The sequence below is a fragment of the Gallinula chloropus genome (assembly GCF_964237585.1).
Source record: "Gallinula chloropus genome assembly, chromosome: 3".
NCBI lineage: Eukaryota > Metazoa > Chordata > Aves > Gruiformes > Rallidae > Gallinula > Gallinula chloropus.
In genome coordinates this window covers 87,672,749-87,699,558 of record NC_140087.1, presented here as the reverse complement: position 1 = coordinate 87,699,558, position 26,810 = coordinate 87,672,749, and the positions used below count along the sequence as shown (strand labels likewise).

At 36.9% G+C, this 26,810-nt stretch overlaps 1 protein-coding gene across 1 annotated transcript in view; it reads left to right on the top strand.

Moving 5' to 3' along the window:
• Positions 1-26,810, top strand: part of BCKDHB (branched chain keto acid dehydrogenase E1 subunit beta) — a 131,073-nt gene that overhangs the window by 49,927 nt on the left and 54,336 nt on the right. Inside the window, exon 9 of the mRNA XM_084260994.1 lies at positions 25,511-25,597. Within this exon, the coding sequence (XP_084117120.1) occupies positions 25,511-25,597 (87 nt within the window). The remainder of the gene's footprint in view (positions 1-25,510; positions 25,598-26,810) is intronic.

The following is a 26,810-nucleotide window of genomic DNA, read 5'->3' as shown; positions in this document are numbered from 1 at the left end:
CCAGGTCTTGCTCCTTTCAAACATGTGCCCTTACCACTATCTCTTAACTGAAGAGCTGAGTAACTCACACTTTTGTCCTCAGGGCCATGAAACTTCGCTGTTGCTTCAATTTTAGCAGATTATCAGAGTGCTCAAAACCCTCCAGCCTCTGAAGTATATAATTTGTTGTGGTTGCTTAGGCAGTGAATCCTAAAGGGCCATGTGTATGAGCTGTGTGTTGAGGTTCTTAGTAAACCTTTCATCATCCCCTAGTTGAGAAGCCTGGATCCGCTGCAGACTTGATGCAATGAAAAGCCTAACTTCCTGTCTTTGCGCTCTGCTTTTGTGCTCAAGTCAGGTTGCTTTTTGCTGTCTCTGCATATCATTGCAGTGGGATGTGATGTACAGTGAGATGCCTGGGTGGTTACATGTAGTTATTTTAGGTTGTTGACTTGAACAAGCTTTTAAAACATTTTTTTAAGGACATTTTTTAAGTCACCATAGCCCCTTACTTCAGTCATCTGGAAGAAATGCAAGATCCCAGTAGTGTCCTACAGCTGGCCTTATTTTAAAGGGAAGAAAAATGGGTTGGTTTGTGATTCCTTTCTCACTATAGAAGTGGTAGAGTTCCCTCACAGAGGTGTAAGCAAGTCTTTTGCAAGGCAAGTCCATCAGCAGTTTACTTTTATTGTGCGTAGAAAGAATTTTATATACATTAAAACACTGATCTGTAATCTTTCTAAAGCCCTTCACAAGAAAAACAGAATCAATTGTACAGCTTGTACAGGTGCAGAGCTCCGATATGGTGCTTCTGAATGAGACACGATGCAATTCTTGGTGCTTTACCTTTAGAGTGCTGAAAGTGAACCCAGCCAATTCCCAACATGTGGCTGAATAGATCAACATAAAAAGTTGAGTTGTTTTATGTTAGAAAAGTGACGCAAGCGTGTTTAAAGAGTATGTGCAGCCTTTGCTGCTTCCCTAGGAAATGTAACCGTGAAGACAGTCTTTAAATTACTGAGCTGCTTGTCTATATAGACATTCCTAAAGCACTATGTCATTGCACGAGCCAGTGAAAAATTTGGTTAAGACTCTTGTTTACTTTGACAATCTTCACTGATTTCTGACTAAAGCTCTTGCTTTATTCCCCAGGGCTGGAGTATGAGTGATACAGTGGTTATGATTCAAAGAGAGTACTTGTCCATAGAGTGGATTACATTTTTTTTCTTGAGAGAGAATGCATCCTCTGTGCTTAGTCTAATATCAGCATCCTACATCTGTGTGTTTAACTCATGTATGGAGGGGCTGGGATCAGGAGTGCTCTGACCCCTTTATATCTTCAGCTGTAAACATGAACACATGAAATTAATGTGCTTCTCAACATACATTGCTGATTATAAAACCTCTGACTTGACCACGCTCCTCTGAGTCTCCAGCTGTTGCATGTGCATGCAGACGTCTGCATTTAGTGCAGCCACAGCAAAGATGTCAGTTCCTATCCAGGCAGGTAACACTTTCCTACTACTAGGTTGATTAGCTTTGTTATTGTTGGAAGGCTAAACTATGATGAAGGGTGCGACCCAAAAAGCTGAAACATGAGATGTGTATGAAATACCTATAAAATTTGTTACATTATAACCTATAAAACTGTTTAAAGATATTATTTCTCCTGTTCAGAAATGAAGTTTTCAGAAAGAGCTTTTTTTCCTCCCTTCATTGTACTTAACAGATTTGCTTGGAAGCTTTGGTGGGATTAGGCGGTGTGGATTTTTCTGTCTGTGAACTTTTGGGTGGTGTGGTATTGATTAAAAAGCTGATGGCATGCTTCCCAGTGCTTCACTGGTCATATTCAGGGTAAAATTTTGTGGTTGTAGCGCTTTTTATATTGGAATATATGTGTTACTGGAAGTGGGAAATCTAGATCAGGATTAAGTACTCTGAAGGGGATTGTGCAAATTATTTTATTTTGTTCACCCTGAATTGAGCTGAACATATTTTAAACTTCAATTAGTATTAATCTGCCATTTTCACTCTTGCAAGTGAAAATTTGCAAATGCTCATTTTTATACTTTTCTGTTATTCAGAAGGCAAGTATTTGCCACACATAATTATGAAGATTTGTGTTTATTGCCTAATTAGTCATATCCTAATTTTCTCTGAACCGTCACTACTGCAGTGCAAAGAAATGCTGAGAATTCTTCCTTCATGAGTTAGTAATAAAAGCACCGTAAACTGAACTGCAGCATTAGGGGCTTGTGGGTTACTGTGACCCTGGATAACTGAGTTTTGCAAAAAAAAAATAGCGGTGTCTTTGCAGAAACACAGTTTATGGATTGACATTGTCAATGGTAGTAATTCTGAGCTTGCTTCTTTAGGACACTGTACTACAGACAAGTGAAGGGGTTTCTGTTCTTCTGGGCACTTGGTGATGCTTTGCTCTCCTGTAGGAAAGGTTCTGAGGACCTCCCCTTGGAAGTTGGCATAAAGGTTCAGCAGGTTGAGAAAAAAAATATCTGGCCTCACATCAGAAAGAGCGAAACCTAGCAAAAGACACAGCAGCCACAGTGGGAACCAGTGGGTAATGCAGCACCAGGGAGTGGGTTAGGGCAAACTCTCTCCCTTTTTTCTGTTGAGGCTATTTGATGTGAGCCATTTGTACAGTGTGCACCAGAACTTTCTCCTTAATGCACAGGTGGCATTTTTGTCAGCTGTTGTCATCAAAGTGATAGAGTAATTGTCAGCAGTAGATCCTTTGTGTCCTATATTTAATAGGTAGCATGTCCTGGCAGACCTCTTGGTCTGTCAGCTTGTTGTTCCCATTACTCAAGGTTTACTTCATCTAGTTGGACTGTGAATAAAGGAAAATCAAGATCAGTGAGCCTGATGTGGGTTTTTTATACATTAACTGTACTCACGAGGCATTGAACTGTACAATTGTAATGCAGGTATCCCGGGATCAGATTTATGTTTCTTGGCTATCTGTTCTTGATCTTTTGCCATTTTTTTTTAATATGTTGCTCCTTGGATTTCTCACTGAATGGATCTCGTACCTATAAAATGTGATTCAAGTTGTACTGCTTGCGTGATGACAGCGAACTTTGTCACTGTTTCCATACAAAACTTGTGTCTTTTGGTCTTGTAGTTTCGGGTTGCTAGAGCACGCCTTGGGCTGTTGCTTGGCTTCCAGAAGCAGAACTGTGCTTGCAGGCAGTCATTTTGAAGTTATGAGAATGTATATAACCAGTTTAGAAACCATTTATTCACATCTTGTGCTCTTCTATATGTCAAGAAAGCTTTGAATGGAAGCCTTGTTGTTTGTGCCTATGCATCTTGTTCAGGGAAGTACCTCAGCACTGTGGCGTTTGCGTATATAGAGTTGTGTTTTCTCCTTTCTCCCTCCCAATATAAAACCAGCTCTCAGTCTTTTACATTCCTATGTCTGGTATTCATGTATGTGTTAAATGGTACTTGAGAGAGAATCTGATTATTGAAAACCTTGATTAAATAGAGAAAAGGCATTTGCTTGTAGTTTCTGTTAACATCAGTGAGTATAGTCCTGATGATATGGTCCATGAATTCCTCATAAAACTTTTTCCCTTTTGCCCACATTCCATATTATGAGCTTCAAATTTAAAGGCACTCCTGCAAATAAATGAGTAGTGGTGCACAGTCTATAGTTAGAAGCTATTTTATAGCTCCAATATGTGTTTTTAGTTGTTTTTTCCATTCCAAGTGCTGCTGATTGAATTCTAATGGAAGTTGGGATGAAGTTCCACGATGGTAATCATATATGAATCATTCTTCCATAGAGATAATTATTACTTCTCTTCCGTATTGCTTTTCTTCAAATGTCTGTAGCAATTTATCCTGTTAATATCACTTAGTTGAGCCAGCTACTTTTTTGAACTATTTTTTTAGGATTCGTATGCTATAGATTCCTATTGTTTGTGTATTAACATTTACCTTGAGATAATATAGTTTTAAGTATTTCTGCAATATTTTTTTAATTTTTAAAATCACATTGACCTTTGTGATGCTGAGATTTATCTGCTTTTTACTGAATTATTGTGTATATGCATTTATTAATAGTATATTGCGTTGTACTTGGCTTATTGTAAGTTTTTTTTTTTTCACAGTGAGCTTTCTGTGAAGGCAATCTGAAATGTTTGTAATACAAACATAGACTGCATAGACTATGTAGATTGCAGAGATTCCCAAATATAAATGTTTGATTTAAATTTATTTTTTATAAGATGATCTTTGTTTTTCATTAAGATATTTGCTTATTTAAGAAAGGTCGTAGAGCTGTACCTTCTGGATTACAGACTAAATGCTGGCATAGTAGATATATGGATTAGACTTAGTTTTTATCATACTGTTATGTCTTTCCAATTGTACTATGTGGGACTGCATAAACTACTTACCTTCCCTCCTATCTTTGTTATGTGCTAAAGAGCCTGTACTTATGGGCTGCTTTCATTTTTGGTCTGTCACACAACAAGGCTCACCAAAATCAAAAGCTTTCTTCTAAGTAAATTTGGTATAGTGCACCTTCTGTTAAGCTACCATTCGGTGCTCCTAAAATCAGACAAATCTGTAATGTTTTTAGGATGTTTGATTACTTCCCCCTGTAAATCTGTTGAGCTGAGTTACTTCAAGGAACGGTGAATGTATGGTTACCTAATTGACTCAGTGTGATAGAGAACAGTTATGTTCTTGTGTATTATTTGTTACATTTTCTTGTCACGCACCTTTTCAAGGCTGTCACACACACTAAGACCTTTATGCTGTTGAAATGTTTGATTTCCTGGATACATGTTAATAAGTTCATTATTGCTATTTTTATCAGATAGAGACTGAACTCATCTGAACTCTACAATTTGCTTATTTTTATTTTGTATGTAATTTGCTCTGAAATTTATGATAGTTGTTCACTTTAAATATGATAGGGCAGGACAGAATTTACATGGGCTTGGTGGACATTTTACTTTTGCATATGGATATAGAAAAGCAAAAAAATTGCTGTCCTGTGATGCTAGTGAGATACATGGACTTTAATTATGACTATATACGGGTTTAACATATGGAAAAAATTGGTCTGAATTTTTTTTCCACTCCAGAAACAAATCAGACTATTTTTTTTCTAGCTCTTTGTTTGCAAAATATGCTTTTGATATTTAAAATTGTTACTACTAGTATTCAAACTCTTTTGTTTCTGTACATTTAAACTGATGTGTATATTTCAGAACTTCATGAAGACTTTTTTAACATAAAAGCAGATAATAAAAAAAACCCTAAACATTTGTCTGTAGTACTACATTTCAACAGAGTACATTAGCAAAATTTTCCCCCTTGTCACTTATTTATTTTCAACTGTTAGGTAGAAGTAATCGTACAGGACCAAGAAACTGCCTGTTGTGCTGAATATCCTTTTGCAGATAATACAGGACAGAATTTCAAGAGACAGATCCTACCTTTTTTCTCTTAGTCTGTTCTGCTTGAAATTTTGCTCCCAGTTCAACTGCATATAGATTTTTTTTTTTAAATTAAAAAGGAATGTATTAGCTCTCTACTTAAAACTGTCTAAAAGACCTACAGAAAATTTAGTTCCACATAAATTTGTGTTCCTTTAATTACGCTGTCTTCACTATTCAGTGTCAACCTAAAGCTGGGGGTGTGTTTTTTGTTGTTTGCTCTTTGTCGTGATTTTGCTTGGGATGTTGTATTAACCAAAACTGTTCACTTGTACCTCAAAGCGTGGTCTAACCTACCGGCTGAGCTGCTTATTCAGCTCATATCAGTCATAGTGAACTGTAATAGAACAGCAAAACTGAAGTGGTTTGCTTAACTACGTTGGCCAGTCCTCCTGGGTTCTGGCTACCACTTGCAGAAGTTTGATTTACTAGGTAGAGAATTGTTACCTTCATGGTTGGGAAGCCTCTGCTTGCATTATATTGTTTTTTGGTGGGGTACAATGACTGTGACTGGCATTGCTGGAATCTGCAATTACAATAAAATACTTGTGTAATGCTCTGCGTTTTTTTGAGGTGTTTGTACTTATGTGGAAAAAGTGAAGCTAAAGCCTGGGAGTGTATTGAAACAAAGTGATGCAAAAAGTGAAATTAAGGATGGAGAAGATAAAAAATAATGTCATCTAACACCTTGAAGAAAAACACTTACAGAAGGAATTTAGGGAAATGTTTCCAAAATAGAGGAGAATATCTGTTATAGGCTTGTGCTACATTTCCTCGTGTAACAAAATTATAGTTGAAGGTTTCACTACTACTTTGTTTTATTCAGCCATCTGTAGATGAACTGCATAACATTGTATAGGAAATGTAGGCTTGTATTTTTTAAATGTTTTAATAGACTGTTCAGTAGGTGCAGCAAGAGAACTATCATAACCATCACTTTCATACATATCCACACATTTAACTGTGTATCAATCACCTGACTCCCCTTTTCACTTGGAGTTTTTTACCTAGAGACTTTCATTAAGCCCCACCTCAACTTTACCTAGCTGACAGTGTAGCCTTCATATGTGTCGTTGCTTTTTAGCACCTGTACTCACCTGGTATGGCTCTTACATTCAGCTTAAACTCAGTGTTTCAATAGCTCTCTACAATGACTGGCAGTATGAAATGTCTTACTAGATTCATACTCCTTCACAATTCTGTGACCATCAACTAGAATGTTAAATTTTATTTAGTTTTAGTTTTTAGGTTTCAGTTTCCTGGGTAGGTTATGGAGGAATCTTAACTGAAAGGGAACAGGTACTACTGTGATGCAGTTGAAAACAAGTTTTTGTACAACTAACTTTCTTGTTAATTGTAACTTAAGGTGAGAAAGGTGATCATAAGCTAGTATTTATTATTGTATTGAAGAGTACTTGACAATACTAATTTTGAAAATAAATACTGTATTTTTCTGTGTAATTTTTAAAAATATTTTTGGGATAACTTTCAAGTTGCAGTTAATTTAAGCTGATGAAAGTGGATAGAGCAGCTGATTAGTGATCTTGTGGCACCATATGACTTCATCTAAAGCTAATTTACCTTTAATGTCAACCTTTAATATCTCTATAGGTCTTTGTGCTTGTTTATTATTGGCACCTGCATGTATTTTGTTTTCTGTGCTGAAAAAGAGGAAAGCTTTGCTGCTGTCCTACTTCATTCTTCTCCTAAGCACCGAAAGAGAAAAAAGAAAGAAAAGAATAATAGTCTTTGATTCCAGTGGTTGTCTTTTCCTCTGCCAAACACAAAGAGCAGGATGAATTACTACTGTTCCAACATTTGCTAATGCTCCTGTTGCACTCTTCTTTCAGGTATCCATGTTCAGGGATGTGTTTTATTAATGCCTAGTCATTGTACTTGAAGTACAAGCTGGTTAAAGCTGTAAATGCTGGGCCAAATGAAGGGGAGTATTCAGAACTGTGGTGTAAGTCATCATTGCTTTGAGAAGAATGAAAGAAGTTGGGCCATAGTGGTAGGATAAGCAGGCTGGTCGGGTGGCACAGGTGAACAAGCAGGAGGTTCAATTGGCAGTGCTACAACATCATCATATTCTTCCTTTAGTTCCTCCTCTTCCGTCTGTGACGTGACTAAGATCCACCCATTGGTTTAGTTCTGGAAGTGTTGTGATTTTACCTAGTGCATAATGAATCTTGTGACAGTGCTAAGAGTTCAGGGAAATCAGGTGCTCTTTGCTTTTGGTGAATGTTAGCATAAGAGAATTTGGTTTTTTTTGTATTCTCTCATTCACACTCTTCTTCCTCCCTTACTTTTCTACCCATATGATTACCCTGCAAATCCTTTTGCCATTAATCAACGCTGTAGCTTGTGAACTAGAGGTGCTGGAGTTACATGGTTTGCAAGTTTGTTTAATTTTAAAAAAGTCAGATTTTTATTTATAAAGTTTAATTGCAACAAATCTTTAGGAAGAATTGTTTCAGGTTTTTTTTCTCTTCTCTTTGAAGATAGAATATGAAAGATAACATATGAGAAGAGCACCAGAAACTCATTTAGTGAAGTACTGGAAGGTCTTAATCCGAATCAATCTAAAATAACTATGTTAAATATTAGAATAATATTTATCACTTTTTAAAATCAGGTGATGTGAGGGAAATTGTTCATTCAGCCTAAATTTAATGAAGTGAAGCTGCGAGTAGTAGTGATACCATTTTCAGATCATGGAGCTCATTCATTATTCCATTTGAACTGGATGTGAGGTGTTTATCTGCTCTCCTGAGCAATATTCTGTTTAAACTGGAGTCAAATTAGTTACATCAGGAATTCAATGTGCTGTAAGTTGGAACCGTTCTTTGTTTTATGTCCTGTAGCTTAAGATTTGCAATTGTTTAGAGAATGCTAATGTTTAGAGAATGCTAATAGAACTTTCCAGACAAGAAAAACAGTAGGTGGTAATTTATAACCACTTGGTTACACTTACAGCTCATGCTGTAAGTTGTGATTTCTCCATCCTGCAGAAACAAACCCCACTGTAATGCCAGTTTTATTAATTTACTTGGTCTGCAAATAAGAAAACTGTAATACCATGCTTTTTGGAGTGTGGTCAAACATTACTGCTAAGTACTAATCTATATTATCATCTCTGGCATTTGTTGTGCATATACTGACACTTTACCTATACTTTGAAGTTCACAATAGCACTGTGTTTGGAAGATTACAAACTTTTTAAGGAAAAAGAGCTTAAAAGCCTTTACTGCAAAATGGGAATCTATTTTAAATTTACAGAGTAACTGGTATGTATTTATTATTTGCCAGTGAACTACTTCATTATTTCAGCACTAAAATCAAACTTTGAATTATTACTAATTTTTTTTCCAAAGTTTTTTGTAAAATTTCTGTTGATAACTTTTATTTCTTTAAAAAATTTAGGGGCGATTATTTTTCTCTGCTTCTCCCTGCAGGGAAAATGGAGTTAGAGTTGAGGAGGGGAAAAAAAAAGGAAATTTGGATTATTAAGCACAGCAATGTGACTTCTAGTTTTCCATTTGTTAGCGTTGAACTATTTGCAATATGATGGCAACAAATGTTGTGCTTTAAAAAGCCTGTGGAAACAATTAATTTCTAATTACCAGCTACAGTGTTTTGTTGATGTTAGAGAAGTCTCTTTATGCTATCATTTTTGTTGGCTTAGGGCTTAATGATGTTTTAAATAATGGATTGACTAGAGGAAAATGTGATTTTTAGATCTTAAAAACCACTGTCAGCAGTTTGTGTTAACATAGTTTTATAGCTTTATTTTCTTGGGAAAGAAAATAAGTCTTTTAAAGTAATCTGTCTACCTAGTCGTGTAAATTATGCCTTCTACTGGACAATCAAAATATATATAAATTATAATGCATATGTTACTGGGTGTGTGTCTAGATTTAAAATGTATCATGATTGATGTAGCTGTTTTGAAGTCAAACCTTAAGGATCTTGGTTCTCATACGTAATTACGTTTTCTTACACTAATGAAATGTAGAGATTTTCTTGGGGCAATTACTTGGAGTAATTGAATAGCTAATACAAGGAGCCTTTCTTATTTCAGAAATGACTTTGTATTGTGTTGGAGTTTGCTTATTAGAAAAGATAAATTTAGCTATATATATTTTTCTGTGACTTCAATAGTTGTCAAATATTTAATAAGATTGTAACCTGTTTTACTTCAAGCATTGTAGTGTGAAATAGTTTTGTGACCTATAATACACTGTCATAAAATACCTTTTTTTTTATATTGGGAAAAGGTCAAAATACAGGTCACTCTAAAGTAGAAGTCAAGACTCATATTCCCCCTCCCTCCTGTATTCATTATTAACTTCATCTTTATTTCATTATAACTTAAATTAATGTCAGAACCAACAAGATTGAGCAAGCTGAGGATTCAGCAAAGTACTGAGGAAAATGCTGTTGCAGTGAACTTTTAAGCTCTCACCATATGCGTTCTTAAAATACTGTGAATCTTGTGTACATCAGCAAACTTCTAAAGAAATAAAGTATTTAGTGGTAATACAGAAATACTGGTCTTCAAATAAAAAACTTCGAACAATCTAAAATTATATAATTGAGAGGCTCAGTGGTTTTATAACTAAACAGCGTTACAGATGCGGTAGTATAGAGAAAGAGATTGTAATTCACATTAGTCAAGCGCCGTACAAGTCCTTTCTGCCACATGCTACTTAGGATATTTGACAAGTTACTTAATTTCTTTGTACTATGCTCTTATCATTTATAAAATATGTATTAATATCTTATTTTGTCACTGTTGTCTAATGTAAACACTTTCATAGTTTTCGGTTTGTAGTTGCTTTTAGAGATTTGGATATTTTGTCTAATTTTAATATCTGCTTTACCAATTCCCCTTTGAGGAAAATAAGTGACAAGAAGGGCTAAGAAATAGTCTCTAAAATGGTTACATTCTACTCTAGAAAATTTTACCTGAGAAAGGTGAAATCTTACATCACCACATTCAGTTATCTAGAAAGAGTGATAAACCTGCTTGTGAAAGGATTTCTGCAAAAACAGAGCTCCACAGACTAGCAGGGAACACAGATTGTGGTTTTGAGCTAGAAGTTGATGAGCTTCTGTGAAAGGGAGTGTGTACAGGGGTTTTCTGTAAGCAAATGCTGCCGAGTAGGAAAATGGATAGAATTAGTAAACAACCACATTTTTTTACCACCTACAGTGCTGGGTAGTCTGACTGGCCCTTCCTTTACCATGTTTTGTAAAGCTCCATAGCTCTGCTAACTAATGGTCTCCAAGAATGAATTGACATTCTGGTCAGTATAGTTTGGTTCAGTTGACGAGTTTGGTTGTGCTGCTTTCATTGTCGTGGTCTGAGATGTACAAAGCTCCTTGGTATTTCTGGGGGTCCATATTGGATTTCTTCTCTCTCCAGACCTTGCATGTATGGAGGATGCAAATGAGATCTCTACAGGCATTTCAGTGATTACAGTGATGCAGAATTAATTTCTGACTTGGAATGAGAGTTATTCAGTAACATTACATTAGGAAATCAAAGCTTCACACAAGAAGGGCTCATTTGCGCCTTGTATGGTTTTTAGGCCAACTTTGTGGTTTTCTGTCTGTATCATATCTGCTGTTGAACATAAAAACTGCCTTAGGGTTTCGGGAGAAAAAATCTGTGTGTGATACTTTGTCTAAGACTATCACATATCAAAGTGTTTAGAGCAAACACTGTGTCTCAGATATGTTAATAATACGTAATAAGTAGAAAGGAGGGAACAAAGAATTTGTATTTCAGCTATATTCAAAACTCTGAAGTGAATGATTTATGGGCTTTGATTATTCTGTCACATACGAAGAAGACTGCTGTCTTTTAGTTGATAAGCATGTAAAGGGTTCAACGTGTCTTTTAAGCTGTTGATCTAAGGGAAAAATGCTAATATTTCTGTATCATGTTGAGTACAAGAAACCAGAGTTGTTTCTTTGAGGATTGTATGCTAAATAGATATGGAATATTTATCAAGTCTTAATACTGATAATTTGTTCCTGCTGCTGACTCATTTTGATGCTCTGGTGATCAGTACAATGGAAACACATGTGTCATTTAATGGAAGCAGGCCTGTTCTTTTTCCCAGATTACTTTCACAATTTTTTCAACTCATCAGGAGACTCTATTTAAAGGTAAAATGTATTTCTTCATCGATAGATAGGCTTTCTTTTGTGTACATTTAAAATTCACTATAAGTAGTGATTCTTGGGCTAACATGTAAGAAGGTTCAATGTAGCTATTAAATGTAGCCCTGTTTGTGTGTCAAGAAATGTCAGTCTCAAATATGAGGCTGGATTTGGTGTTTGTCATTGAAGAGACTTCCATTGACGTCAATGGAAAAATGAATATATTTTGTGGCAGTTTCTAGGTCACTTTGTATGTTTCCGCTTTGTTGTTCTGCACTAACCCATCAAATGTCATTGCCTTACTCTAGCTCTAAGTAGCATGTCACTTGTGCACAAAGAGCATTAAACTTAATGGAAATGGAGAATGAATTTGGTTGAGTACAAATAGAACTAAAAGGTACATGATTAACCTTTTTAATGCCTTTGAGCATTGGGAGAAGTTTTTATTTTAGTGTAATACAATCTTTTTATTAGTTTTAGCTTAGATATGCAAGACAGATGTTGATGGAACATGCTGGAAGACTAAAATAGTGGCATTTGCCAGAAAACACAGTAATAGATTATAAAACTCAAGTTTATCTATAAAGGAAAGATTGCTGAGCCTGAACCTCTGTTCACATGATGACTCATTTTATATAAACTTGCCATTTTTACTTTTCCCATTTTCTGGACCAATTGTATGTGACAAAAAAGTCTGAAGTTGTATGATGTAATCTTAGTTAATGTTGAGAGGTAATGTTTTACCTTTATCAGAAGCATTGCAACTGTATTCACTCTTCTGGGGAAAAAGGAAGTTAAATCCAAATTGCTAGATCAAGCGAGATGCATCAAAAAGACCAAACTATAAAGCTATTATAGTAGAAGCAACAGACTTGTTACATAAATAGAAGATACTGTTCCACGTTTTATGGTATTTTAATGGAAATTTAAATTAAAAAATAGCAAGCAAATTACTGAGTGATATCACTGTGTTAATGATTTAAAAATCCCAGCAGCATAATAGAAATGTTCCGTGAAATGGAAGCCTGAAAAAAAAAAAACCCAGAAAGCTCTCAGATACGGGCTCCATGGATTTTGGATTTGGCTTTACCATCTTTTAGTTTTCCATCAAAAAGGCATAGAAATGAATTTATTTTTTTACTTGGAGCATCATTACAGTAAATAATGAAAAATAATAATAATAAATTATTTCCAGAAAAATACTTACTGCATGTTTTTCTATGGATTTATGTTCCATATTTCTTACCTTCCACTATTCCATAGTCTCCATTTACCTACATGAGGGTGCTCAGCTCCTTTCAAAATGGTTGTCTTGACAAAAAAGTAGCATTAGTGGCAGATTATTGATGCTTACTGGTTGCCAAAACAGCTGTGGAAAAGATAGTGATAGACGCAGCTTGTTTTTTATTGGGTTACTAAGTTAGTAGCAGTACTAATTCCCCTCACCACAGAGACTGATTTTTACCAAGGTTGCAGGAACTTGGTATCTCTAAGACTGGCATTTAGCTGCCAGATGGTTATCAGGAGACTGACAAATGGACACAAAAGTAAGATCAGGTCTCAGAACCTTCATTTTCTTGGCTAACAGGCTGGAAATTAATTTATACCTTGAAAATGATTATTCATTCCTCCATGAGTTGAAGTAGGTCAAATACAGAGAGTAACTGAAAGAAGAGAATGGCAATCAAAGAAATGAAGATTGCTTCCATGATTTTGTTGAAGAGGACACAAGTAATAGAAGGTAGACTAGGACAAAATAGAGCACTGACAGAATGAAGAGAGAAGAAAAACTGGTTGTTGTTTTTGAAAAAAATTAATCTAAATGGGAATTAATACAGAAATATAGATTAGAAGAATAAAAAAGGGACACAGTAATTTTAAAAACATAGCTTTGCAATATATTTTGCACATAATTTTATAAACCATCTATATTGTTCAAATAGTTATCATATCTATTAGAGACCTGCAAATGCTTATTCTCAAAAAGGGTCAGAGATAGCACAAGTCTTATTTTCAGACATCTAGTTGACAATCTTGTTCTATTTCTTTTGAGTTGTTTTTAATTATTTAATGGGATCCTGGGATGCATCAGGAAGAGTGTGGCCAGCAGGTCTAAAGAGGTGATCCTCCCCCTCTACTCTGCCCTGGTCAGGCCCCACATGGAGTATTGTGTCCAGTTCTGGGCTCCCTGGTATAAAAAGGACAGGGATCTCCTGGAGAGAGTCCAGAGAAGGGCTACGAAGATGATTAAGGGCCTGGAGCATCTCCACTATGAGGAAAGGCTGAGTGAGCTGGGACTGTTCATCCCAGAGAGAAGAAGATTAAGGGGGGACCTTATTAATGTTCATAAATATCTTAAGCATGGGATGCAGGGGGAATCAGCCAGCCCCTTTTCAGTGGTCTGTGGAGACAGGACAAGGGGCAATGGCTGCAAGTTGTAGCACAGGAAGTTCTCCACCAACATGCCGAAGAACTTTTTCCCAGTGAGGGTGACAGAGCCCTGGGGCAGGCTGCCCAGGGAGGTGGTGGAGTCTCCTTCTCTGGAGATATTCAAGACTCATCTGGACGCCTGTCTGAGTGATATGTCCTAGGGAGCTGCTGTGGCAGGGGGGTTGGACTTGATGATCTCTCGGCGTCCCTTCCAACCCCTATGATTCTGTGATTCTGTGATTTAGTGATTATTTTGCTCAAATATTTCCATAGTAATGTTTTCCCATGTAGTCCGTGTTAGCAATTCAGGCACAATGAATGTGAAATGTAGGCAGGTTCCACAGCTGCAGTGAAATGGATTCATTCCTCTGTCTTGTGATGAGCTGTATGAATTTGCGCTATCAGACTTGGAGTAAAGTTCAGGAAATAGAAGTGACGGAGATGCTGGATGTGTAGATACTGAAGTGCCCACTTCTTAAGGAGTTTTAATTAATTTTTTAAAAAAGAATTGTGATGTAGCTTTCCAGAACATTTATTCAGATTATAAAATGCAGTAGCTTTCAGATTTAGCATACATACCCTGGTCTCCCTTGACATGACTCTTAGTATTACTTGATAAAGTTTCTCATATAAGAATGTCAGCAAAGTAGTTCTCCCCTAGACACACTCTTGAGAGACAAATAGATGATGTTTTATTAGATTCCATGTGTCATTCAGGCCAGTCTTCCAGCTTGATTTTCAGTCTCCTTTTTCTGTTGAAAGCTTGGTGAGGTGCTTGGTCAAATCAGTTCAACATAGTAATCTGAGGATGATTTACATCTTAGAAGGGATTCTTTGAACATGGTGGGTATTTTGTTTTTTTTTCCTACTGGCAGCGAAAGGTAAACAATTATATTTGTGTATCAGTGTAATGAGGAAATAAAGTCTCGGAAAAGGATTTTTCTCCGTGGAATGTCAACTGAATGTGGTGATGTCACACAAACTTGAAGAGTGGGTCTTATAATGTGTCTATGGATGAAAGGGACCTCTTTAGTGAAAGTGATTTCTTTGGTGTAGCATTGCCTGTCTGTATTTGCTGTGTTTGCCAAGACCTCCTAATTTTGCTTCCATAAACAGAGAATTAAAAAGTAATCTAGTAGGAGAAGGAAGGACAAATGTGTCCATTATGGATACTTCATGGATATTCAGACTGGTGAAGTTTGGAGACTGACACTGAAGTTCTTGTTCTTTGAAACCTTCATTATTAAGTTTTATGCTTTAAGCTACATACTCAGAAAGATTGTTTGAATAGTTGTATTTAATTGTGGTTAAGTAGGCAAATATAGTTCAAAGTATTAAGGAATGATGAGTTACCAGTCTAGCAGACTCATGAATATTTTCCTTTAGTTCAGTTGCCTTTATACTTAGGAAGTATGGTTATTAGTAGAAGACAATGACTGGGGGACTGAGGCATTTGGTCAAAAGAAGATTTTTTACATTTATATTACTTAGTTTAACAGTGTTAGCCAGATTGTATATGAAGTGCTCAGAAGTAAACAGGGACTCCTTGCAGCAAATGTATATTAAAAATATTCATTGTCACTGTTGAGGAGAGCTTTCAGTATCAGAAAATAAATGAGATGTGAAGAGGTGGAGGACAAAAATGCAATAAAAATCAGTGTAATGCATACGAAGTGATAGAATAAGCCAGGTGGATTTTATTTTTCAATTTGCTTTTAATTTCTGAATCAGTTTTCTTTCCTAAGAAATTGATTCCAGTCTGTATGTAGCAATTTATCTTGAGGGTTCATGCAATGGAATTCCAGAAGTAATTTTTCTTTGCCTATCTCTTACTGAAGTTGGTTAGTATGTTCCTAAATATGTTTAGGTTAAGCAGGAGTATCCATCTGCACAAAATACAACTTTTTTGCATTGTCTCCACATCCTATGACCATTATTAGGAGCTACTGTTGTCTTAGCAATTAACTGTACACTTTCCACAGTCTCGGCTATTTGAATTGAAAGTTGGTTTGGAGAGGAATTTCCTGCAGCTCCGTATTTTTATGGTGCCTAACGCATAGGGAATCTGTCCTTGGTTCTTGGTTTTGCAGGAAGCTTATAAATCTCTCTGCTGAACATCTCAGACATACCCTGACAATGATGTGTAGGACGTAAATGCTGTAACTGGTTTATTATCCACTCTTTTCATTGCTTCTCAGGAAGCTCTGTAGCCAGCCCTTTTGGTTTTGATTGTATTTCTTAACATTTTCCAGGTTACCTTGCGTTACTCCTGTGCTTGTTTCCACTTCTCATTATCTCTGCAGTGCTGTCTTCACACTCCAAGCTTATGTTTTTGATGCTATGCAGGAAGAAGCCACGTTAGTCTTGCAGAATTATTTTTGGCATTTACAGTGTAAAATGATACATATTAGAATAATAAAACCCTGGTGTGTCGAGGCAGTAAGTTTTATGGTTGCGCTAACATTTCTCTGCAAGATGTTTCATATGTGCATCCCAGCTGTGGTCACATTAGTTCTTTATGAACTGTTCCTGCCATGCGTGCCTTTTAAACTAGGGAAAAGAGCCATCCTGATGTGGGTTTTGAAGTGGTGAGGTTTAACCACTGAATTATGCAACATCAGCATAATAGCATGGACTGTGCAATCCTGTCACTGGGTATCACCAAAAAGAGCCCTGTCTTGTTTGCACTGTCCCTTCTCCCAGTGACAAGGATCACTTAATCCCAGTCCCTTAATCATATCTGTGGTCCTTCTTTGGTTTCTCTCTGATAGGTACATGTCTCTTGTACAGAGGAACCCAGAACAGGACACAGCAGTCCAGGTGTGGCCTTACCAATCCTGAGTAGAGGGGAAGGATCACTCTCCTTGACTGGCTGATAGCACTCCTCCTGATGCAAGCCAGGATACCATTCACTGCCCTTGCTGCCTGGGCACGTTCCTGAGTCATAGTCAATGTGGTGTCCACCAGGATACCCATAGCCCATTCCTGCCAAGCTGCTTTCCACCTGTGTGGCCCCCAGCATATACTGGTGGAGGACGTGGTTCCACCCCAGGGACAGGACTTTGCACTACCCTTTTTCAACTTCATGAGGTTCCTGTCAGCCCATTTCTCCAGCCTGTCCAGGTCCCTCTGTGTGGCTGCACAACGCTGGGGTATTGGCTGCTCCTGTCAGTTTTGTGTCATCCGTAACTTTGCTGAGGGTATGCTCTACCCCATCATCCAGAAGAGACTGCAGAGTTGCCTGAAAGCTGTGATAATATTTTACAAACAGTAACTCAGAGTACAGTTCTGCAAATGTGTACTGAGATTGCTGTGGTGCTACCTGCTGTGGGTCATCCCCCAGACCCCTTATAGATGCGCGTCTCCTGCTTCTGTGAGCACTTGGTTGTCTTTTTGTGTATTTCATAGAAGAATTATCAGTAAATGCTTTGATGTTGTTTTGATCACTAAAACTAGTGTTTAAAGTTTCCCATGACTTCTGAACATACTAAGGAGAAGATGAGTAAAACTAAGCACAGTCTGACTCATGCACAAGGGATGAGCAATGCATGGACTTCAGAAAGGATTTTGATACTATGTCCCAGAATTCTGCTGTACCCAAATTAGGATGTCACACTGATCAGATGGACAGCTGGATAGGTAAAACGTTGTTTGTGTCATTGGGCCTAGAGAGACACAGTTAATGGGTGGAATCCAGTTTTATTCCTGGAGGACAGTGACAAGCGAGTACCTTAGCTATTCTAATAGCTGTCCTTTTAGTCTGATTCAGAATTAATTGGGAAGAATGCTAGACCATTGTGTTTCTGGGTTTAAGGTTTTTTTTGTTTGGTTGGTTTTGGTTTTTGCTCCAGAGAAGGCTGGTAAGTCATAGCAAGAGAGGAGGGTTGTGCTACCATGCTAAGCTCTCGTGCTGTGTTCAACACTAGTGGACAGCTGTTCTCTGTTCCTTCACTAGTCCCTATTTCTCCTTCCAAGGACCACATTTTGCTTCTTTTCGTGAGAAACCATAATCCATGCTTTTGCAGTCTGGAATCCCTCATGGATCTGCTCACCCTCACCATGTAAACTACTTATTGCAGATCCTGTTGCTCTGGGCAAGCTCTGTCCAGGCCACAGCCCATTAAAGCAGCCTCTGGCCATGCACCTGCAGCCAAAGAATTCCAGGCTTGTAGGTCACGAACCTCTGTGCCTGTAGCACAAACCTGGGCTGCTCTGGCTGAACAAGGAGGTGGTAATGGATTAGAAGTCTCTGTTTTGAAGTTTCTAATCAGCATACTTGTCTATTAGAGAACTGCCTGTGGTTTTTAAAAATTTTATTGTTTCAAAAGTTTTGTTTCAGATTTTTCTCCAATGGCCTTCCTAAGGGATGAATCAAGTAGTTTTATCTTTGATCTATGTATATTGTTCCTAGTGTTCAGCTAGGATTATCTCTGATATTGCTACAGTATGCAGAATATTTATTATGCTTACATTAGCCTGATGATTCTTAATAGATTGAGTGTAAGGCTGACTGTCTCATTACCAGTAATGGAGAAATCTTATTCATGCTTTGGGCTGCTGCTTTGTATGTGATGAAATAATGGTTTGTCATGGCATTTGTTCGTCTTTGCATCTTGATTTTACTGATAAATGAATTTAATTTGACTTGAGAGTGTAGCATACATATGATATAGTAGATTTGAAGGTTCTCATTTTTCTTTTCTAAGAATTTAATACTGTGGAAAACCACATCAAATGAAGATATTTTATTTTCTTTTTAATACTGGTTATTTATTCATTTAATAGTTAGGTGGGTTTTTTATGTGTTGGAGCTTTAAAAAGTGCATACCATTACTAGCTTTCACTGCTTCTAGGACAACGTAGCTCTTCTGTGCAACTGAAGGTTATGATTTGCGTAGTAGATCACGATCATTAGGCAGTTGCAGTATTTTTGTGTCTCCAGCCTCTTAGGACATCCTATTCCTCTTCCCTTCTGTTCCTTACCTTTGCACCCTGTCGAAAAATAAAAAAAAAAAAAAGAAAAAAAGGAAAAAAAGAAGGAGGGAAAAAGAAAAAAAAAGAAGAAAAAAAGAAAAAAGAAGGAAAAAAATAGGTATTTCAGAATCTATTTGTTTTTTCTGCAGACTCCACAACTCCAACATAGTTCTGGGATGTCTGGGAACTGGGGACATGGGAACTGCATTTGTTAAGCTTGTCGGTAGATCACGTGCGCGGTTCGCTGTATCGGGGTACACTGGACCTGATGTGTCATGCTGTGGGTCTGCATGTGCTCAGTAAATGTGGTTCATGTGGCAGGTTATGTTATACGCTTCTCTGTGGGAAATGCTGAATAAAAAATCTGGGATCTTATTTCTACCCCGATGCTCATGGTATTCAGTACCAAGAATGCTGCTAAGCAATTTCATTTGTTATTGAAACATTAAAAGGCAAGTAGAACTAATGGGTTGGGGAAAGCAACGTCCCTCAGGTTTTACAATTTCCAAGCAGAAATTCATTACAGCTGATCTAAAAATGAAAAAGTTTTTCAAGGCATTCATTGACTCTTTACCAAGTTTTTTTTTTTTTTCTTTTTTAAGATTCCATATTCTGGAAGTATCTATTAATACTCATTTTTATGCAATTTTAGTTTTGTTTGCATAGATGCTTAGTATGAGATGAAGTATAATGCACGTACAATTTCGGTATTTTTGCCAGCTTCTTCAAAATGATTTTGGAAAGCTCTTCTTTCATTTTTGCAGGATTTTTTTTTTTTTTTTTGTAGAACAAGATCAAAAGTATGCAAAATTTTAATTTTGAAAGTGAACATCAAAGTAACTTCTGTAAGAGATGGAAAAATCTTTTTAACTCCAAGAACTTCTTTTTAAAGAAAATAGGGAATTTGCCATTGTGACACAATAAGGGCCATTTATAATCTAATTCTGACTTTGATTGTTTCTTTAAAGGCGGTTACTGTGTTAGTGAAGCAGCTGCTTACACTGGAAGTAGCGCTGTTGGTATGGGTGTAGAGTAATAGTGTAAAAATACAGTTTGGTTTAAGTCTATTTTCTCCTTAGTAAGGGCACAGTATGTTGTTGGTAGTGTCAGCGCTTAGATTTCAGATGGTTTGAAAGTGCCAGACTTGTGTTGTTTCTTCTGTCATCAGTGCCTGTAGGAGGGGAGAAAGCGGCCAGCATGACAAATTGAGTTCAACAGAAAAGTGATTATAGAAACTCTTGGATGAAGAGTGTGGTCAGGGAAGTTGAAAATAATTCGCTCAGCTGCTTCACTGCAAAAATGCTGGGCTGCAGTTCGGAAAACCTTCGGAGGGCAAACTGAAAGCATTAGTCTTGCAGAGGTGTTAGGGTTGGTTTTTTTTGCATTTCATTATCAGGGTGATCATTGCTCTGATGCAACGTCAGCTCTTGTCCTTGTGGATGACACTGATGTAAAACAGTCCTGACAAGGAAATTGAGATGGAAAAGTATAGTCAGGAGTGGCTTCTGGTTTTGTTTTAGGGTTAATTTAGTAGCTAAAAGCACTGGAGTCTTTTTGCTAATGACTATATAAAGCATAGGTGACCCATGACCTGGGTCTCTGCTGCCCAGCTGAGAGGGGCACTGCTGAAGCTTTCTGTGAGTGAATCCCAGTCTGTCTCCAATCTCTAAATCTGTCTCTGGGGATGGTGGTTGCTGCTTTGTATTACCTGTACACTGCTGCATTAATAACAAGATTTTCTCCTTCAACTGGCTTACCCTGTGGCCCCTTCAGAGATTGAGGAGATGCCAGGGGTGGGCTGGGAACAGGAGGTGCTGGGTAGGGTAGGACATCTCCTTTTTGGGAGCAACTAGCTGAACTCAGCTGTGAAAATGCAGAGTGACTGTGACACAAAGGGGAACCATGCTCCCTAAATGCCTGGATGTTGCTTCTGATTTTCCTCTATGGGATGTTATTAAAGATGGCAAAAAAAAAGTTTCCATTTTAATTGCATTTGAGATGGGAGATGATAACCTACAGAATAGAATCTCTTGGTGCCCTCAAAAGTGTCTCTGGATTTTTAAGATGAGCAACAACTACTTCTGGTTGCAAATGTAAAGAAGGTGCAAAAATCCTAAGCTACACTGTATTTTTTTGAAGATACATTTTAAAAATACTCTACATGAACTACAGAATGGGCATGCACTTCAAAATTTTACTCTTTTGCTGAGGTAAGAAGTGTAAAGACTGGGGTTTTGGGAGATGGAGCAAGGATGTTGGGGAAATGGGTGAGAATCAAGCCTTTATGGAAATGCAACAAGTCTCAGGTTGAGGAGACAAAATATGTTGTTCCTTGAATGGTCATTCTTTTCTCTAGGTAATCCAAAATAAAAGACCTACTCCAACTATCTGCCCTTCTAAACAGTGATAAAATGGTAGGGTTCTATGCTGGCCAGTTTGTTACACTGTGCTGATTTAACAGCCGTCTTCTCCAGTTTTGTACCAGTGTCATTTCCTGCTGTGTTTGAAGGGCAAGGACCCCAAAACTGGATGTTACCGTGCTGCATTTATTTGGGCTGCAAATGCTCTTCTGAATGTTGGTTATGCTGGAGGTTAAATGCTTGCCTCATTTGGTTTCACAGGGCCTAATGTTTTATAGTAAATTTTAAAAATGAAGGTAATGTTTTATAGAAGAACATTGGTATCTGAAAAATAATCATTAAAAATGTCCATTGTGTGCTATAAATTATAAAGTAGTTACTTTTGAAATTTTCCCTTTTGACTGATTAACCATCTTGCTTCCAGGAAGTAGGATTCAGTTTCCATATGAAGGTACAGGAATTAAATAAGTTAGACATTCTAGAACACTACCAGTGCAGGGAAAGGTTGGTCTTTTCCGTCATGTGCTATGACTTGCTGCTAGGCTATATAATCTGAAACGTTTTTACATGATGTTTAAAAAAATTTGCTATTGGCTGCTATTATTGCTGTGTAGTATTTGTCGTTTGTAAGAATTGTCATCTGAAAACGATATAGTTATTAAAATGATGAGGGCATACAGGCACTTGATTTATTTGGTGAACCAAAGTATCTTTCTACCAGTAATGTATTAGTCTGGTGACTCATAGAACGTTTTTCCATTAAAAAAAAGTGATAAACAAAAAGAACCTAAAAATCCCCTGTATCCCAAATGAGTTAGAAGGAATAATCTATAAAACTGTAGGAAAAAAAAAAAGGAATGAGGGAGAAGGTGTGGAGAAATAACTTAGAAAAGTAAAATCAACAATTCATAATTAGACGCTGACAAAAGAACTGAACATGGTTGATAAGGAAGGCATTAGTGTTGCATTGACTTCAACTCTGTGTCATGTAAAGGCTCTGCTAGTGAATGGAAATAGTAAGGTCACTGAGGTTCGTCAGAGTCTGTTTTTTAACCTGTTTTTTAATATTTTATCAAAGATTTGGAAAACATTTAAAGCCCTTGCGGAAAAATCAGGGTAACACAGCTGGAGAAATAGATAAAATACACCCTCAGTCACTGATAGAGAAGATAGGTTAATTAACTGAGCTGGGTTCAGGCACATGATAATTTTTCAGCAGATCCAAATATAATTTTGTACCTTGAAAAAGCAGTTATCCTTTAATGACAAAACCCTCTTTCCCAAGAACAGGGAACTGCAGTCATCAGTTGAAACTGGACTGGTGGTGTGATGCGCTGGCCAAAAGGCCTCATGCATGCAAGAGCAGCAGTATCGAAGTTATATTATCTTCGAATTTGGCCTTGATCTGAAAAAGGCTGGAATGCCGGTTCCAGATGGGTGTACTTCAAGAAGGACATAGAAAACTGGAGATGATTCAGGCTAGGCTTGTAAGAATGATGAAGGAATTGGAAATGTGCTGTCTGGTGAAAGATTTAGAGCTCAATCTGCTTAGTTTTGCAAAAGTGTGGTTAAGAGATCATTTGATCACAATCTTAACATATTCACGTGGGGAGCAGAAGTGTGATAATGGATAGCTTTGCCATCAAGCAGACAGAAGTAAGAACCACCAGCTTGAAGTTTAGAAGGCAGCCAAATTAGTTTGGAATTAAGGTGCAGAATTTAACATGGAAGGCAGCTAAACACTGGAACAATGTCTCAATAGCTGTGATGCATTTGCAAATGCTGGAAGTGCCATAATTAAGATCGCATGTCTTTCAGAAAGACTGGCTGTAGCCTAGGAACAAGCTTTAACTGTGAAGTAGAAATTGATTCAGGGGAGCCTGTAATATTCAGGAGTTACAATTCTCGCATCTTTCCTTAAGTCCAGGAGTCTGTTTGCTGTGCAACAGAGTGATTAATTTCTGCTCATTTTGATTCTGTTTTAACCTTTAGGAGAATTTTTAAAGTATTTCTACGTGGCATAATGGGCTGCAGGTATCCACATTCCCCCTTGGGAATCATATATAAAAATAAGGATTTCTCATATAGGAGAAGCAGGTTTCTGAAATAAGACTTTTTTCCCCCCTTTTTTCCCCCCATTTTCTTTATTGTTTCCGTGGGTTCAATTTGAGAACAAAAAAATTAATGCAAGAAAAGTTATTAGCTACTCAGAGCTAAGAGAAAGAGCAAGAAACCATATTGGACTTAGGAAAACTGTGATGTGAAAGTAGTTGGAGGCTGAGTAATAGCGAAGGAACACATTAAAGACCTTATTATTTCCTAAATATCTAATTATCTCCATTGTGGAGACATGATACTGGTCTGATCCCATGTGGATTTTCTAATGTGGTCTAACAGTTTGTTGCATACTGTTAAATTCTGAGAAACCAAATCTGTAACTTTAATGGTAGCTTGTGATGTTGCAAAGTGTCAACCTCTCAGAAAGATGCATGCTAAAGAATCTTTCTGTGAAATAAATGCAAGAGGATTTAAAAAAAAACCAAAACAAACCCAAACTTTTATAATTGATTAGTTGTATGAGTTTTTCTATAGCAACTTTATACTGATTGCATCGCTTTATCATATCAAGTTAAAACCGGAGTGTACATTTTGTTCGTTGAACTGTCGTTTTGATGCATTGGACAGATTTATAGTGCAGTTAATGCCTCTGCTCTTTAGATATGAGTTTCCAGTGCTGGCAAAAGAAATTCAACAGATCAGTCTACATAACTGTAGATTACTTTCCAACTACTGAAATGCCTTTTCCCGTCTTGTTTAGCTCCGAATGTTGTCACACCATTTCATAGTACAGTATATGGATCATCTTGTTTATAGGCCTGTAACTTGCCAATACATCTGTGGATGAGCTACTTAGAGCCATTGATTGAGTCATCGCTAGAAAAGCAAAAGAATTAAAAAAGTACTTGAATCAGAAGAAATATAATTAAGGCATTGACTTTCTGTATTCTGTTATGGAGATATCATGGAGCTGCCTGGCTGGAAAATGAGCTGGGGTAGACATTAAGTTGAAGATCACAACATTAAAAAAGTCTGACCTGATAGCTAGAACTGTTTTGGGCTTTTCCTCTTGATGAGTAATGGTACACCAGCAGCACGCTATGTACTTAGTTTAAAAAATCAGCCTGTAGCTGTTCTTGAAAGATTAACATGCACAGTGTTCTGATTTTTTTCTGATGTGCTTCTCTATAAGTTAATGAAAGTTTTTTATGCACTTTATGCAATTATAAAATGTGTAAGTATATTATAAAACGTGAGGCTTTGCTGCTGTATTTCTGACTAAAGGTGTCTTAATACTGTTCGAATCTAGGCAATGTAGCATGTAGCTGAAATAAACTTCAGGATATTTGGGTGTGGTGAAGTTTAAACTCCCATCAGATTAAGAATATTTTGATTCCATTGTTATGTTTCACAATGAACACAGTTTGCTTTTTGATTAAAAGATGCTTAGATCACCTTCTTTATATATAGTGTTATGTAATTATTTATAAAGTAGATCACATAAACTGCGCAAACATTGAGATTTAAAATCAGAAAATGTTGCTTCTGGTTGCCATATAAAACTTAAGCAGCATTAATCCACTGATTGGTTTCTTGCTAAAAGTTTTATTTAACAGTTTTGCTTACAGAATATTCATGACTCAGTGTAGGATCTGGTTGTGGAGAGATAAATATCAGTAAAGGATTTATTTTACGTGTGTGTCTTTTAGTATCTTCAGGATCCAAGATTTTACTGACTTCTTGTTAAAATCCTTATTCTTCTCAGAAATGTTAACAGTTTGTGTTGATAGGATAAATTCATATTCAATGGAATCAGTTTTTATTTTTGATATTTGCTTAAAATGGAGTGGAAGGTGTAAACACTTCTGTAGCAAATCTAAAAACATCCCAGAAACTCAGTTTAAACTTTTAGGTTGATTTATCTTTCAGTGAAAATGCAAGAGGGGAAAAGTAGCTACATTCTAACGCTGCTACTGATGTCACATATTTCATATGTTCCACAAGTAAGAAATCACAAGATGTTGTAGTTTGATTACATGTTTGGCATTTGTTTTTCCTTTTCAGTCGGTGGTGAAGACCGGGCGATTGCTGATTAGCCATGAGGCTCCCCTGACAGGAGGGTTTGCATCTGAAATCAGTTCCACAGTTCAGGTACACAGGTTATTTGTTTTTAAGTGTTCTGCATGGCTGGATACGGTTGCCTATAGAAAGAATATTTATTAATATCCTTGAAAGTTGAGGTTTTTAATATTTTTAAAAGTTTTTCTCTTCTAAGATTTTACTAAATTTCAGTCCTGTGGATGCTTGCATTACTTTACCTGAGCAGCTGAGAAACCACGCACCTACCATGGCATCTGCTAAGCTAGAAAATTTAGCTCTCAGTGAGAAGCGGTGAGGATACGCTGTCAGATGCAAAGGAAAAATCTTTATGTATAGTCTGTTTTTAATGTACTTGTTTTACCTTCCTCATGCTTTTATCCCCAGAGCTTCTTAAAAATGTATTCTAGGAATGCTGAAATCGGACTCAGAGAAAGTACAGTATGACGTGGCGCTAGGCATAGTGTTCAGAGACCTCATCAGGAGAGCTGTCTGTGCAAGTGGTTCATGTGTAGTTGTGGCGGTGCTCACACATGTGCAGAGCTTGTATGCACAGAACAGCTTTGAGAGGTTGACATGAGTATCAGCTGTCCAGAGAATTAGGCTTTAACCTTTTTTCAAAGTCCTTTCGAGCTTTTTGACATGGTTTATATGGGACTTGTGTAAAGATTTTTCCCTTAAAGTTGATTTCTGTGCATGTCAGTGGTACTGGTTTATAGAAACATCTAAACTGATTGTGTCCATCACCATCTGATTATGGTTTTCCAATTATTCTGTTCTCAGAGAAGTTAAATTGTAAAACCAGAGAGAAATGGGATTCTAAATTTCACAAAATATAAACTATGCAGGTAGTAGTTAAAGCTTGGGAAATACCCTTTTTGTAGGAGGGAACAGAGTCAATTTTTCTGGGAATGTAATTTTGAATTAAATATGTGTAAGGTGTCAGAAAACGTTGATCTTTGTGATACAATTTCTTTTACCAAGTAACTGTATTAATTGTAATATAATAACGTTAAATTTTGTCTCTATTAAGAAACAAATATTTGTCATCCTTCTAAGTAATTAGTATTTGACCTCCCCTCTTTTATAGGTAGGCTCTTTGGTTAAAATAGGTCTAGAAAAGTCATGAGGTACAGCCAACTGTGAGTTTTGAAAGTGATAATTTTTCTTAAACTGTTAGAAAATAATGAAATAAACTCAACCAGAAGAACCTGTCTTTTAGTGTCTTCTTATTAACACTTGAAGAAAACTATCCAAAGCTGTGCAG